The 17,099-nt window shown below is 36.5% G+C and overlaps 1 protein-coding gene across 1 annotated transcript in view; it reads right to left on the bottom strand.

Moving 5' to 3' along the window:
* RIT2 (Ras like without CAAX 2) overlaps positions 1-17,099 on the bottom strand; it is a 367,214-nt gene that overhangs the window by 168,421 nt on the left and 181,694 nt on the right. Inside the window, exon 4 of the mRNA XM_002924796.4 lies at positions 12,286-12,477. Within this exon, the coding sequence (XP_002924842.1) occupies positions 12,286-12,477 (192 nt within the window). The remainder of the gene's footprint in view (positions 1-12,285; positions 12,478-17,099) is intronic.

Genomic DNA, 17,099 nt, shown 5'->3' on the forward strand with positions numbered 1-17,099 from the left:
CCGTCTGTGTCTAACAAAAAGAACCAAAAAGCAATATTTTTTTTTTTTGCCTATCTTTGTTTAAAGTCTTTCTTCTGACTTTTTAGTTTAGTATAAAAGAAGTTCCTCTTCCATTCAGTGCATAATTTGTGTAGGCAGATGTACACAAAATGGATACAGCGTGAAAAGTACAAAGGCACTCACAAGTGTAGAGGTAACAACAGGAAGGGCACCCCAGTGTGTGATGTTCAGTGAACAATTGGTTTAGTGTGCTGATGGTTTAAAATTCAAGGCATGGGAAGTTGGCATAACAGAGGTACACAAGGGCTGTGATTAGATGGGATCAGGCATTGGAATTTACTCTGCAGACTATCAGAATGATTATGTACAAAGGACAATATTACCAGATACATTCATATTTAGAGAAAAACAAACACAAGGCTCAAAGTAGGGACCTACCAAGGGTGTTTGACACAGCTTGGGAAATATCTACCATAACCCCTTTCCCACCTGTCGGTGACTGACCCTACTTCCCTTTACTTCTACCATCTACTAACTAGGCTTCTGCCTCCCAAGTCCCAACACAGGACCAGATGGGTATAGTCAGTATAGTCCTGGCTCTTATCAAGACTAGTGGGTCCTCAGGGGCCAGGATCTGGTACACGTAGCTCACAGAGTTTTTCAAAAATAAAACTTAATCCTACTCATTGCTATTTAATTTATGATCAATTTAGAACAGCTAGATGTATGAACAAGGCCGGCAAGCTTAACTGCTATAGCAAAGAATCCACTGACCAATGAAAGAACATGTCATTAAAATTTGAGGGTAAATTCCCATTCTGGCAATAGCCTACCAGGTAATTTGGAACAACCCCCCCCCCCCCACTGAAATAAGCTAGGAGACTTGGAGGGATAGATCATGACAAAGTCCTGATTAGATTAAGTTGATGTGGGCCTTTTTTTTTTTTTTTTAGTCTTTCTAGTTTCCTACAGAAGAAAATTTGATAGGTCACAGTGACTAAAAAATGAAGAATAATTTTAAAAAATTTAGATGGATAAAATAGCTATTCATCACACTTTTAAATAAATGTGTTTTGCATTTTCAAAGACATAAAAGATTAAATTCTTTAGTGAGATGAAATTTTTAAAGAATTACTAGAATTTAAAAATACAACAGTTGAAATTAAGAACTCAGTGGATGAGTTTAAATCAAATTAGGTATAAGAGAAACAGTAAACAAAAAGAACATTCAGAAGAAGAAATCTAGAACAAAACATAGGGAGATAAAATGATGGAAAATACAGGGGGAAAAAAGTACAACTCAGATGCAGGATAAGGTGAAAAGGACTAATATAGGTCTAACTGAATCCTAGAAGGGAATACAAAATAATATAAAAGTAATATTTGAAGAGGTAATGACTAAGAATGTTACAAATCTGATTTTTTCCAAAAATAAGCCCTAACTCAAAGAGCACAGATTTTAATAAGTAATACACACCCAGACAGACAGCAAATAAGCGAGAGAGAGAAATCCACGTAGGTACATCAGAGTAAACTTCTTGAAAATTAAAGACAAAAAGAAAAATCTTAAAATCATCAGGGATGGGAGATGTGGTATAGGAGGTGTGGCACAGAGTACCTTCAATTAACAATTGGATGGGTATCTGATTTTCCAACACAAAGGATACCAGAAGAAATGGAATTCTATCTTCAAATTGTTTAAAGAAAATGACTGCAAATTGGCATACATGAACTGCCACCCAAAAGTATATATACTTATCAAATACATATGGGACATTTACCAAAAGTGATCATATGGCATGTTAAAAATCAACACTTAACAAATTTCAAAGGACTAAAATTATACAGAGTATATGAAAAATGGTGGAAAATAAGAAGTTCAAGAACCCCATAAGTCACCACACGCCCAGAAATTAAGGGCTGTCCTTCTGAAAAACCCATGACACAAAGCAGAAATCACAATCAAAATTAGAAAATATCTTGAACTTAATGATAAAATAGGACATAAGAATTTAGGGGATGGCTATAGCAAAGCCTTCAGTAGGGGGACAGTTACAACCTTAAATGCGCATAAATCAGAAACGGAGAGATGAACAGATGAAAATCAATGAGCTGAGTATCCATCTCAAGCAATCAAAAAGAATAGTAAATAAAATTCCAAATAATTAAGAAAAAGAACTAATCAAAATAAAAACCTGACAATTATAAAGTAGGAAAATTCCAAGATAATCTAATAAAAATATTGAGATATATAAAGGATAATATATTAAGACATGGGTTTATTCTAGAACTCTTGGTATGTTTTATAACTAAAAATGAATAAAATTCACTATTAATAAAATAAAGCCCAAAGTTGTGCTTTGAAAAGACTAACAACAATGACAAATGCATGCCAGTGCAGTTCCGTAAAAAAAGAAGCACAAATTAACACTATCAGGAATTTAAAGGGGTTATCATTTCAGTTTCTACAGACACGGAAATGATAAGAACCTATTACAACAATTTCATGCCAATAAATTTGCAAATTTGACAAAGTAGAAAAAATACATTAAAAAATTAAAGAAAAAAAACCCTCACTGAATTGTCTATATGGTAAAGAAGGCAAAGGACAGAATAGTAAATTAAAGACAGATCAATAGAATGTACTCAATCTGAACAGTGAGAAAACAGATCAAAAGAAAAAATGGAATTCTCTGCTGAAGTATTTCAGTACAGAGGGGATAGCCTTTTCATTAGATGGTGCTGGAGCAATTAAACATCCACCATCAAAAAACCCCCAAACAAAGTAAAAAAACCCAAACACTTCATATAAAAAATAATTCAAGATCTGTGTCACCTGGATGGCTCAGTTGGTTAAGCAGCTGCCTTCACCTCAGGTCATGATCCTAGGGCTGTGGGATTGAGCCCCGTGTCTGGCTCTGTGCTTAGCAGAGGGCCTGCTTCTCCCTCTCCCTGGCGCTCTGCCTACTTGTGCTATCTCTTGTCAAATAAACAAAATCTTTTTAAAAAAATAATTCAGATGGATTGTGCTCTAAATTGTAAAACATAAAACTTCAAGAAAAGAACATAGATTTGGGGCACCTGGGTGGCACAGCGGTTAAGCTTCTGCCTTCGGCTCAGGGCGTGATCCCGGCGTTATGGAATCGAGCCCCACATCAGGCTCTTCTGCTGGGAGCCTGCTTCTTCCTCTCCCACTCCCCCTGCTTGTGTTCCCTCTCGCTGGCTGTCTCTATCTCTGTCAAATAAATAAATAAATAAAATCTTTAAAAAAAAAAAAAAAAGAAAAGAACATAGATTAAAATCTTTGGGACCTAGGACTAAGTGGTAGTCTTTGGTTTGATACAAAATCATGATTTATTCAAGAAAAAGAAAAAAATAGACATCATCAAAATGGAAGTTTTTCCTGCAAAAGAGCCTGTTAAAAGGATGAAAAGGCAAATTACAGACTGGGAAAAAATATCTGCAAATCATATATCTGACAAATCTCAAGTAAACAAAGAACTCTCAAAACTTAATAGTAAAAAAATAATAATAAATGGAATAATCTAATTATACAATAGTCAAAGGACATGCACAGACATTTTACCGAAGAGGCTATACAGATGGCAAATAAACACATGAAAAGATGTCCGATATTATTAGCCATTGGAGAAATGTAAATTAAAACCATAATGGGATATCACTATACACCTAACAGCATGTCCGAAACGAAAAATAGTGATAACATCTAATGCTGGCAAGGGTGAGAATGTAAAGTAAGTACAGACACTCTGGAAAATACACTGGTATCTTCTTTCAAAACTAAAAATGGACATATCCTAAGACCCAGCAATTTCACTCTTGGGCATTTATCCCAGAGAATTATAGACTTGAGTTCATGTAGGAATTTGTATATAAATGTTCATAGCAGCCTTATTTATAATAAATGAAAACTGGAAACTATCCAAATGCATTTAAAGGGTGAATGGATAAACTGTGGTTACATCCAAACTGAATGTTATCCAGTAATAAGAAGGAACACATTACTGATAAACAAAATTTGGATGTGCCTCAGGATATAGTCCTTATGAAAAAGCCAATCTCAAAAGGATGTGTACTGGATGATTCCATGTATGTAAGAATCATGAAATGAACTATTTGTGTAGAGATAGAGAATGGAGTGGTGGACTGATGGTTGCCAGGGGATAGGGGTTGGGGTAGGTAGGGGATCCATGTGGCTATAAGGAGTAACAAGGGAGTCTTATGGTAATGGTACAGCTAGGTATCTTGATTATAGTGGTGGTTATGCAAGCTACATCAATGATAGAACTGCACAGAATAATACACATATACCCACAAATGAGTATGTATAACTGGTGAAATTCAGTAAATTCTATGGATTAAACCAATATCAATTTCTCATTTTTGATATTTTATAGTTATGTAACATAATAATACTGGGGATGCTAAGAGAAGGGTGTACAGGGCTTCTCTACCTATTTGTTTGTGATCTCCTATGCCTGCACAATTATTTTAAAATAAATTTAAAAGAGGATTATGTAATTTCCTAAACATATGGTCGAATGAAGTTAAAGAGTTCCCAGTATGCAAACAGGAAGTGTTCCTCTGTCAGAAAATAGGTTTCCTTCACTACCAGAAAGTTTACTTTAGAAAACTCGCTTTTGCTAAGACCTACATTCGTATCTGTTTTTGCTATTGGAATGAAATCTGAAGATGATTTTTTCACTTTTACAGAATTATTTACTTCTTTGCTTTATGTCCTTCCAGCTCATGAAGGGTTTCATAGAAACACTCTACTTGGCAGATAGCAAGGAAAACCTGTATTTGTAATTCAACCTATCAATATCATTCTTTTGAATTTACAAGATCGTCTTGGTCTCTATGATACCTATACTTATACATATACCTGCAGACATACAATGTTTTGTTTTGTTTTGTTTTGGATAAATCCAGAAGCCTGAGAATTGAAAATTATCACAAATGTCAGAGTTTGGCTACACCAGGATACCTAGGGAAGGTCACAGAAAGCTGAAATCTCCAGTAGGATAAGAATTTTAAAGCTTCACTTACTTGGTATTTCTTTTTGGACAGCTCTTTTAAGTGATAGGCTTAAAAAATTATAAGTAATCAGAGCAATTTTATAATCTTGAATTTCATTTCAGAGCTCCAATCTGATTCCCCATGTAGCTTTTCTTTCCTCTTTTCCTTGAAAATAAGCTTATTTCTAGATGCTTCTACTGACTTGTCAATTTTACAAATGTGACCAATGATCCATGCAAACCAAACAATTCACTGTAACACCATTTAAATAAGGAAGGGAAGCGAACAGTTATGTCAGTTCAAACTGAATAGACACAACCTTTGTTCTAATGAAACACGAAACTGCCAAATGGAATGCCACTTAGTTGTAGGTGCCCAATATATGCGCAGCAAAGTTTAAATTTTTTATGACACATTTGACTGGAGAAGTGGATTTAATTCATGTTATTTTCATCACTGTTCTTTTGATATAAGCATTAATTTTTATTTTAAAATTTTTATTTTGTATGTATGTAGGTGCTTGTGTGCATGTGCGTGTGCGTTTGTGTATGTGTACGTACGCGTGCATGCATTTTTCTTTTAGGTTTCTGATATCTCATTTAAGACTTTGGAAAATGCTTATAGGGTCTAGATTCTCTCGTATGGAGTCTCAAGTGTAAATGATCTCATGTCCTTTCATCAATATGCCTTCTAGCTCAATGGTTCTCTAGCTTGCTGCAAAATCACCCCATTTGTTCAAACAGCCTTTTGTGCCTACTTCCATTGTTTCTGAATTATGAGGACTAAGAGCCTGAGAATGTGTGTTTGCAACAATGTTTCTAGGTGATACAGATTCTTTTGTTTAGGGGACTATTATTTGAGAACCACAGGTCTCATCCAGGTTGAGTTTGTCCATACAAGGAAATATTAGCTTTTCTGGAATGGCCAATAATCTTTTTTATGTCTTTCTCATTTATTGCCAGTTTTTACTCAGTTTGACTTCATTTATGATCTAACAGAAAAAAAGTGCTGATTCCTCCAAAGCTTTGTTCAAAATTCATTTACTCCAAGATTGCTACTCTGTTTCACATTTGAAAATTAGGAAAATAATTCCAGAATTGATTTTACAAAGTCTGTGCACCAAAGCCTATACACTTTGGTTATCAGAAAACTTGCTAGGCCTTCCTCCAGTTTTAATTTCTCTTCCTTTTGAAACAATCCTTACATATTTCATTTGCTAGAGTCTAACTTGTGAAACAGATTAGAGCATAGTAACACAAAGAGAAATTAAATGATCCAGGTGAGGGATGAGGATGGTAATACATAGTATTTATTGAGTCCCTAGTTTGTACTAAGCACTGTGCTAGATAAGCTAATGACATTATCTCATCTACCCTACCCGAAAACCTATGAAAGTGGTATTATCCCTGTTCTACAGAAGCAGACACTGAGACAGATTTTGGAGTGCACGCTATTGGTTAGGGATCAACACTTGCGAAGGAAGAAGTAGGAAACTAGATTGAGTCGAGGGAGAAGCTGAATGACAATGCAAGCCCAAGAGAATCTTTGCCAAACCAGCATGCAGACCTGGAAAAAGATTTGCTTGTTGTGATGTCCCATTGGGTTGCAATGGCTAGATATTTATGTCCACACTTCACTGGAAATGGGTATCCCTGGAAAGAGTATGACCTCAGACAAGGAGGCTTTGTGTAGCTGGGCATAGCCCTGAAGTGGTCTACTGACTATGCCTCTTATCTCTGTGCTGGGAGGATGTACTTCTTTGAAGGAGAATTTGGGTGTTCGTTGAATTTGCCACTGATTTGTCCAAGAGCACAGTGATTGTCTCAATGAAAATTCAAACTCAGGACTATCGGATTCTTTTGATGATCTACTTTGTTATTTTCTGAAAAATACTTGCTAAGTAATGCCTTAACCTTGTCTTGAGGAGTCCATCACGGGCATTCACTGTCTTGTGTGTCAATGCAACAATGACCTCAGGTACCACTGAACAATGTAGCAGTTTGTCCCAACATGCAAGGTCTCCAAACCTCACTGTAGTTTTGTCACCTGTCATCCTGTCAGGGTGCTGCACGAGCATGGAATCCATGAATAGTCTATTGCTTTCACCCAAGCTGCCATCATTCTTCATCCTGATGACTAAATCTCCTGACTGGTCTTCCTACCTTCATTCTTGCCTCCCTCCAAGAACTAGATGGATAACGAAAATGTATTCATTCCACAACTCTGCTCAAATATTTGAAGTTATTTATCTTCCTATGTATGTATATACAGATGTATTCTATGTGTGTATAGTTTTATTCATGACACCATTTTTACAGTGTGCAGTTGATACATACACACTCAAATTGATCATTATCTATCTCCCCTATTATAATTTCAGATTCTTCTAAAGTTTTTATTGGTCATTTTCACTCCTGAACAACCAGATTCTAAAAAAAAAATGCCCATTATCCATTCAGTTATCACTACATATTTCATAAATAAAATGAATGAAAAAATAGTGTTCGCAAAAAGAAAAAAAGATATATAAGGATCACAAAACTGATTTGGGTTCAAATTCTAGTTTCAAAACCTATACAAATTAGATAAATTACATCAAACTCTAAGCTTTGTTTTTCTTTGTCTTCTATCTCAATTGGAGTTAATGCATTGTCATTTTTAATGAAATGAAATAGAATAAGGCAATGTTATGGAAAAAGATAAGTAGGGCTAGATAATTGTGAAATTTAAATGTGTATCCCTATAATATCGTATAAATTACAACTCTCTTCCCATAAAAAATATAAACCCTCATCATTGGGAAAATGTGTTGATAGGGATTATCTAATGTACTGATAAAAGATGAATTACTACTCTTTTTTTTTCCACTTTTTAAAATCTGAGTGGTATTTGCAATTACTGCATTATAGCATATCCAAGACACTCTGGTACATATGTATGCTTTGTGTGTGACAAAGTGTGTCTTCAAGGCAGGCCCTAACTCTGAAATTATTCTGAGGCTACTTGATATGTATGTACCAGGCAGGCTGGTCTTCCCAACCCCTCCTCCTCAGTATTCCATGGCTTGTGCACACTCACAGCCCCACGATTCATTTCCTCTTTTATCTACTCTTATTGGCCCTTCCCAAAAGAATTGTCACCTTTCATCTGCTCCTTCGTACCTGGTTGGGATGCTTCTCCATTCCGCATCTCCCTTCCCCCAAAATGCTGCCTGCATTGATCTCTACTGGTTTTCAGCAACAATTGAACATATGCGTGGTGTCATACTGTTCAATATTTAGTTCTGTTGTTTAATATAATGTTCTATATCAAATGCATAGATCCTTTCTGAGAAGAGAAAGTCCCTGAGAACAGAGACTGGATTACTCATTCCTTTACTGTGCTGCAAAGCTGCCACTGCTCTGAAGATAAGCAGATGCTTGGCAGAACTCTAAATAGATGTTATTTTTCTTAACACAGCAATTTCCGATCTCTGCAGCTTTTATAGCCCCCCTCTCAGTAAAAGAATTGAACCATTTTCATTAGATAGATAGATCACTGAAGAAGAAATAAGGAGTATTTCATGATCCCAGATCTGCATTCAGAGAGTTAGTCAGACTGTGGAAAGCAGAGTTTCAAGGCTTCAAATTGAGTATTAAGCTGCAATTAGATTGTCAGCACTGAAAGGGTTGTCAGGGTCTATCTTCAGGATAAAACAGTTTGTGGTCTACGACTGATATAAAACTTTTCTAAACCAGCTCCCAGATCCTTGGAACTCACTCCATTTGTAGTACCATTTTTACTTTGCACAGGTGGTCAGGGTCTTACAAAAACAAAAAAGCAGAAATTATTGCCTTCGACTCCCCAGTGTGACAGCAGGAGGCATAGTAGGGACAAAGACCATGCAAGCTCAGGGACCTAATGTAGTCTGGGAATCTAAAAAGGGCTGTATCATAGTCTGGATGGACTCTGGACAAAACTGTGCTACTGATCAGAAAACAGTGCTTTTCAGTAGTTTTGAGTATCATTTCCTTGTCCTTACTTTTCCTCACATTTTTCCCAAGTTCTGGCTATTACTGGGTTGTCTAGCACCTGGAGCTCCTCATTCCACCTCCGAAGAGCTAGCATTCTGTTCCTTCCTGCTCCAATACAATGTAATTGCTTATGTTCTCTCCTCTGAGGAGCATGCTAAGATCCTGAAGCGGATATTAAAAAAAAAATTCAAGAACAACAACAATGGTTTGGAGGCCAAAAGTGAGCTTTCAAATCAGAAACACTGGACATGTTCTCATAGCCCTAATTAGCTATGTGACCTTGAGCAAGTTGCTGAGTCTTTAAAGCTTCAGATGACTCATAGCTAAATAGGATCATAAAGGAGTGTACTTCGTGGCCTTGTAGTAAAGATGAAATAAAATTACGTGTGCTAAGTGCCTGGTATGGAGACTTGCAATACTAAATGCATCACCAGTATCAAAAATGAGTATTATTCTCAGAGAAAATACTCAACTTTAAACAGAGCCCTTCAATATTTTTGCTTAAAGATGTCATTAATGATGAAGGACATTAAGCACTAAAACTTGTTTCTTTTTCTTGGTATAAATGGATTTAGGATTCACCAAAATGGATTCAGAATGCAGCCACCCACTGTACCAAACAAGCATGACCAGAAACAGCTGTCACCATCAGCACTTTCCTTTCAACCACTTTCTATGAGGAGGAGGAAGAACTACCAAGTTAAAATCCTACTGCTCTGCCTCCTAGCACTGAACATAAGCACCAGCATGATTTCTTTCAGAAACTTCCAGAGTTTAACGTTATTACTCTAGGACTCTTCATAAAACTCCTTTGAGCTGGAGAAGAAGCAGGTGTCGGCATCTTTTCATTTTTACATGGAGGAAAAAAAAAACTCTAAAATGAAGACCTAACCTTTGAAGAACATAAGAGTACATGTGATCAGGGTTTTAGTCTTAAATTTGTCACTAACAGCATGCTTTTATTAAAATCAGTTTCTATCAGTATATTTACTTCTCAAATATCCTCATCCATCAACTGCTTGCCTTACAACTACACAGGGCAGTTATAGGATTAAAATAAAGTGTGAACGGAAAGCATTTTGAAAAGGAGCAACCACTCTACAATTATAGGAACAATTATTCCCATCACAAACACCACAGCCAGAAGCCAAATTTGCATCTCAACACTTCATTATTGGAGACATGGGTACATGAGCCATTTTAAAAAGATTGTAATTTGAGTTTTCATGGGTTTTGCACTTTCTGTGACTATCTTGTTTACTTGCTTTTATCTGAAAGGAAAAGTCTGTCAAATCTGCTAAATTACTCAGCTTACTGTCATTTTTCGTATTTGTTTCAGTGATGTATGTGCTGCTCGAGTCTCATCACTGCTAATCTGCAATTACCCAGACTAAGACAGGGTCCCGCTGAATACCTCGTGAGCCGAGGGAAGCAGAAGCAGAGCCAGGATGGTGAGGGGAAGGCACATGCTAGCCCGTGTTGGGATCATGGGAGCAATCATTCTAGAGACAATCTGATTAACTTTTGCCTGAAGAAGGTTCCCTCACGTTCTCACAACCACTAGCTTACAAGAGCCACTTGTAGCTCTTGACTGGCATTCAGTTAAAGGTTTATGTTCTCTAGGAATTCTGAGAAGTGCAATAAAGGTGGTCATGTTATTGCTGATGGCATACTTCCGTCTCTGGGTGCTCCCTCATGGCACTTCCCGGAAGTCCTTAAAAAAAAAAAAAGTAGAACATTCCCACTCTTCAGAGGAGTATCTGAAAGGTTCACTGCTAAACCTATACTTCTCTTCTTCCTTTTTGTCAAGGATTGCAAAATAGATTTGTATTTAGCTGGTGAGATACACTTGAATTCCTATCTCAAAGCCATGTAACCATAGCATACTAAACTTTGCTTTGAAGAAAGAGAAGTAACAAAGGAAGGCAGGAGAACAAGTGCAGAGGAGACAAATATTATAGCTCCTAAAAAATAGTCAGCTGCCACTTTAAGAGGCTTAGATTTTCAAGTAAAATATAGAAAAAAAAAATGCCACTACAAAAATTTACTGCATTAAATCATAGAAATGTTTCTGTATTAAGTATAGATCTATAAGCATTGAATCTATATGATATTTTCACTTTAAGAAAACTTAAGATGCATTAGATGCAAAAATCCAAATATATGAAACACTTAAAATAGGAGAGAACAGTTTTAGTGAAGATCCTTAACCTTAGCAGGCTACTTTAAGTCTAAAAATCATTAACTGGAAACATACAAACTATTAAAATCCAGCTCAAATTTAAGGTCAATGCAAATAAAGAAAAAGCATCTAAAATTAGAACTAAACCATTCGATTTAGAGAATTGATTTATAAAAATTTGATTTGCATGCAACTTCTTAGTACTTTAACTTTGTACAAAGTAAGAAATGGCAATAGAGTTGTGAGATGATTTGCCTGGTCCCTGAGCTGGGTTTTGGTCATTTAATCTCTTTAGGAGTACTAAGGAGCACGAGGAGGACAAAGGACAAGTATTATTACCCTGTAGAGATGAGGCCATCACAGCTTGCCCATCAGGCCCTGATAGTGTCTGATCAGAGAAGAATAAAGGAACTACATGAAATCTGGTAATGGATCACAATCCGTGGTTCCCACATTATCAGAAACTAGTCATGTTTTCTGCTTTATCAATTTTGTTCATTTGGAGAAATGAACTGAGGATCACAAATGATACAGCAGACGCAGCTTGAAGCAGATTGATGGTATATGGAAGACATTTCTTACTCAACATGACTTGTTCTGATTCTGGAGGGTGGGAGGGGTCCTGTGAATTCTAATGGTTAGTTTGGTCTTTACATTGTAGCTGGATCCCAAAAGCAAGCATTTTAAGTGTTAAATGCAGAAACCTGCAAAACTCTTAGGGCTCAAACTCTGAAAGTACACAGCTTCACCTCTACTAAACTCTAGTGCTCCAAACCAAACATAGGGCCAGCCCAGATCCAAGGAGATGGGAGAAACAGGTTATGCCTCTAGTTGGAGTGGTAAGGACACTGCAAAGTAGCACGTGGAATGGGGTATATTGTGGCAACTGATACAATCTACCATAGGATTTCAAAGATTTCTCAGAAAAATCACATGCATCATTTCCTTCTCATAATTCTCAGTATGAACCTTGGAAAGCAGCCATACTTTACCAAGTACTCTGTACCCTTGGAGTTAAGAACAAACAAATAAAAAAAATGTGGCACTCACCTGGCGGAACTGTTCTAGGTCAATTTTGTTGCCCACCAGCACCAGGGGAATTTCATAGGTGTGGCGGACTTGAAAAATGAGCTCTTTAAACTTGGCAGCTTCCTGGAATGATTGGCGGTCGGTGACAGAGTAGCAGATGATGAATCCCTCCCCACCTCGCATGTACTGCTCCCGCATGGCTGTGAACTCTGCCTGCAGGAAAAGAGTGACATTGTTACGTAGTTTAAAGTGAAGCCAACATGTAAATAAAATAAAAGGTCAAAAGTAGATAAATTATGAGACAAAGTAGTTTGGGTAGAAATTTTGTAAAAGTTTATTTCTGGGCTTTGCATATAGAAAAGCAGTATGAGATCTAACTGTACCATTATGAAATCTGAATGCTTTAAAGTGTTCTGAGTGTTGATCTTTAATCATAGAAAATTTGATTCAAGAGATCTTGGGGGAGATATGTTAAATAGCAGGTTAACTAATGAACTCTTAGGGATTATATACATCCTTTTAATAGGTTTCTACTTAATGGTCTAGTTTTAGGAAAGGGAATCTAAATTTGTATACTCTAAAACCTAGAGGAACTAATTTTCTCCTCAAAAAGATGAAAAGAAACACAAGTTTAACCTTGATTATCCCTGTGAACAAAGGAAGTAATTAGCATAGATAATCCCAGACCCAGTTATGTGCTTGGGTTTTCTTAGATTTGTCTCCCAGAGTGGTGTAAGAAGGGGGAGCTTGACAGCTGAGTCATGCGGCACTTTCCACGTTCTGCTCACTCTTACATCCTCTTCTCTCTTGGTGGAGGAGGACAGGATCACCTTCCAAAGGTACCGACCGTCCCAGTCTTGGAGACACTGCTGTCTCAGCTTTGCATGTTGCAGTCCACCTGAACTACAATTTCCTGGCAACTCAAAATTCAGTATTTGGTCTGAGCGGCCATCTGAACCATTCCTTTTAGTCTGAAGTATCTATTTTCCTTCACTGTTACTCTGCTGAATCCATTGTTAAAATCACAAGGGTTGGTTAGATACAAGCCAGGGGAAATATAAAACTTAGACTCTGGCTGTGGGACAAGCCGTATGAAACGATAAAAGAACACAAGAACGCATTGTGACTTGGAAATAAATCATCGAAGAAAGCAAGCTTCACACAACCTTAAGCTGTATTTGAAGATCTTGAGATGTGAATTCTTCACCTAGCAAGCTATTTTTAAGAATTACTAAAATGCCTTCTTCAGAGTAATTTTTGAAACAAATGTCAATTTGATTTAACATAGCTTGACTTTTGAGGGGTAGGAGCATTTACGTAGATCCAGAAATTGTGGAAAACTGAGGGTCTTACAAGTGTAGAGAGTAATAAAGTTAATAGGGTATGGAGTTAGTGGGTGAATCTTTGAAAACATTTTCAGTCAACACGGAATGGGTGCAAACAGTATCACTGGGTTCAACCAATCATTTTAAAGTTTTATGAACTTGAGCCCAGAAAGGGGAAAAAATGGAGAGAGAGAGAGAGAGAGAGAGAAAGGCTTGTCCAAGGATGAACAGCTAATGTCGAGTTGGTTTAAATAACTTTTCTTCTCTGATTTGCACTATCTCAACTTACTTAGTACTAAAGTTTACTTTACCTCAATCCTAAATTTCACCATGTAAGTGCCATGTGCTAACATGGGAGAAAGAAATCCTACTGGGCCTCAGTTTCTTCATCTCTAAGACAAAGTTGGCTTATAAAATTTCTAACATCCCTCCCAGTTCTGGCATTCTCTAATTCTGAAAACCCTTCACCCCAGTCAGAATCCCATAGCTGATGTGGACTGACTAGAGCAGTATGGACTGAAATTGCTGAATGAGGTTTCCCCGACTTACAATTAAATGTTTTTCAAATAGAAGTGGTAAAACCACTGTAAAAATATGTGATATTTAGGAAAATATAAATGGATTTTTTACATCGATGTATATGATATAATAAAAGTGCACCATAAAAGTGCAAACTAACCTGGAAAAAATTTATTTTACAATTTATAGTTCACTGTATTTGCTAATTACTACCTTAAGAGTTAAAATGCTTTATTTTTAATTGTCTATTGAAAAATAATATACACATTGCAAAATATTCAAGAGGTACAGAAGTATATAAAATTAATTTTTCTATCTCCAACCCTAGTTTTCTTTTCCAAATGCAGGACAGTTAATAGTTTCTTTACCCTTACAGAAATCGTCTATGTACACGCAAGCAAAGACATCTACATTCCACCTTTACATACTTTTTATACTCAAATGGGCACATAATGTATACAATGTTTACTTTTAACCTTAGGATTTAATATCCCTAATATACCTTGGAGACCATTCCATATAAGCACAAATAAGTATTATTTGCCATGAATGCATCACAATTCCTTTAACACATGTACCATAATTTATGTAACTAGTTGCCTATGAACAGATATTTAGAGGTCTTCCTTTTACTATTATCAGCTATACTGCAATATAGATTCCTAAACATGCACGTTACACAGATGTATATGTGAGAAGTAGCATTGCTAGATGAGAGAGAACACAGATTTTTACTTTTGAGAAAAAGTGCCAGTCTCACCAAAGATACCGTACCAATAACTCCAACATTATAAAAATGTACCTGTTTCTCCTCATTCTCACCCATGCCACTTACCAAATTTTTCTACCTTTTATAAATTTTAGGGTAAAAAATAGAATCTTGTTTCTTTCATCTGTATTTACATGAGAGTCATATTGAGCGTCTCCTATGTTTCTTATACATTTACAAATTCTCTCCTAGATAGGATTTTAAAAAATGAAATGTTTTTTATTCTTTGATTTAGGGATTTAAAAAAACTTCTAACTGGAGAAGGTTCTTTCTATGTGAGACATAAAAAAAATACATTTGAGTACATTAACAATAACGACATCATACAGAAAAGACCAATAAATATGAAGAAGTCCAACACTTATTAGGCAGGCAGGCAAAGTACAGGAAAGTAAAATTCACAGAGAACAATATTGGATGAATGAATGAGTGACTATCCAATTGTGCTGGTTAACTAGACTCCAAGTCACATGTATGTGATATTAATAGATCCACCAGTCCTCCCATCTGCTCTGAATTGAAGTCTCCAGGTATGAGGTTCTAACATTAGTATTTTAAAGAGTTCCTTGTTTGATTTTGCTTTGTACCTAGATGCAGGGGTATATAATTGTGTTTGTGTTCAAAAATGGTCTCTACGATCAGAGTGCAGAACCTGGGAAGCACAGTACATGACTTCTAGGTCTGTTACTCAGAATACGTCCTCTAACAAATCACCTAACCCCTCAGCACCTCAATATCCTTTGTCAAAAGCGATTAGGACACACATTTAACTAGTCTTACAGGGCTGTAGAAAGGATCAAATGAAAGAACAGATGTAAAAATGCTTTGATCAATTTTTAAAATACAATAAAAATTAAGCCTATTATCATCTCTGGTACAAATCCTGCAGAATAGAACCTTTCACTGGGAGTACAGGCATAAAATCCTCTTTGAGCTTCATTAAATATAAATGTGGATGTATTTCTCAAATATCCTTAATCAGAAAATTAAGGTTATGTTTTTTGGTTTTTTTTCCTCCAAATAGGAGACTCTTTTTCACAATAAAACAGATATATTAAGCTATCCCAATGAAAGGGGAGGATACTTCCTCTTAGCTGACCTTATCTATACTAACTCTTTTCATACCATCTATAGGTTTTTCTTAAAGAAGTACTGGAAACTGGTGTGGCACATAAAGTTGAGCAGAATCTCTGCAGCTATTATCAACTTAATAATATATGATACTGAAATCACTTTATAAGAAAAATGCTATGTTCAACATGTTGCTTCCGTCTTTATTCACCCATGAATTAAAGATCTCTGTGCTTTATGTTCTGCGTATCCTGAATGTTAATATCTTCTTCATTTGCTTCTTGCTATAAATGAAACTTGTTGGTTAATTATTCAGGAACATGACTAGATTCCATTTGCTATCCATAAGTAGAAAAATATCAATGAAAGAGGCCTACTGTGTAAAATGTTACAAACGTCCATTTCTAATATTTATTATATTTTTTTTTAAAGAGAGGGAGGGAGGGTCTGTGGGGCCATGGGGTGAGGGAGAGGGAGAGAACTCCAAGCAGGCTCGATGCCCAGCACAGAGCCTGAGGCAGGGCTCAATCTCGAAGCCCTGAGATCATGACCTGAGCCGCAATCAAGAGTCAGATGTTTGACCAACAGAGCCATCCACGTGCCCCTTTCTCTAAGATTTTCTAAGCTATTCCAAGTACAATGCTGTAGCTTTATCAGTTCCCTTTGATAGGTTTTCTTGTATTAAAATAGGGTGAGAATACTCTTAATTCTGAACACAAAGTATTCTTATTAATCTCATATCCCAGTTTCTGGATTATCAGAGTATTTTAAGCAGACTTTCAGAAGTATAGGGACTGGACCAGCTCCCCATTTTATTTAAAAAATGCTACTACAATATAGGAGTGCCACACTGTTTACAACATGCACTAGTGCTATGGTCAGGCCAATCCCCAAATGCTTTCCAGCACGACACACACATATACCATTGTCTGTGGTTGCCATACTCATGATAGCCACGTCTCCATACCAAACTTATGTTCCTAGTACACAAAAAAGTAAATGAGAAAATAAGTCACTCATGCAGCTGAACTATGCCAAGTGGTCAGATACATTAACTACCAAAAAAGTCTAGCTCTTTCCTGGTTGGCCAAACATAAGTAGGCCAGGAGAAAACAAATGAAGAGAAATGAAGTGCTACATGAACCATGGGT

This window comes from Ailuropoda melanoleuca, chromosome 14 (genome assembly GCF_002007445.2).
Source record: "Ailuropoda melanoleuca isolate Jingjing chromosome 14, ASM200744v2, whole genome shotgun sequence".
NCBI lineage: Eukaryota > Metazoa > Chordata > Mammalia > Carnivora > Ursidae > Ailuropoda > Ailuropoda melanoleuca.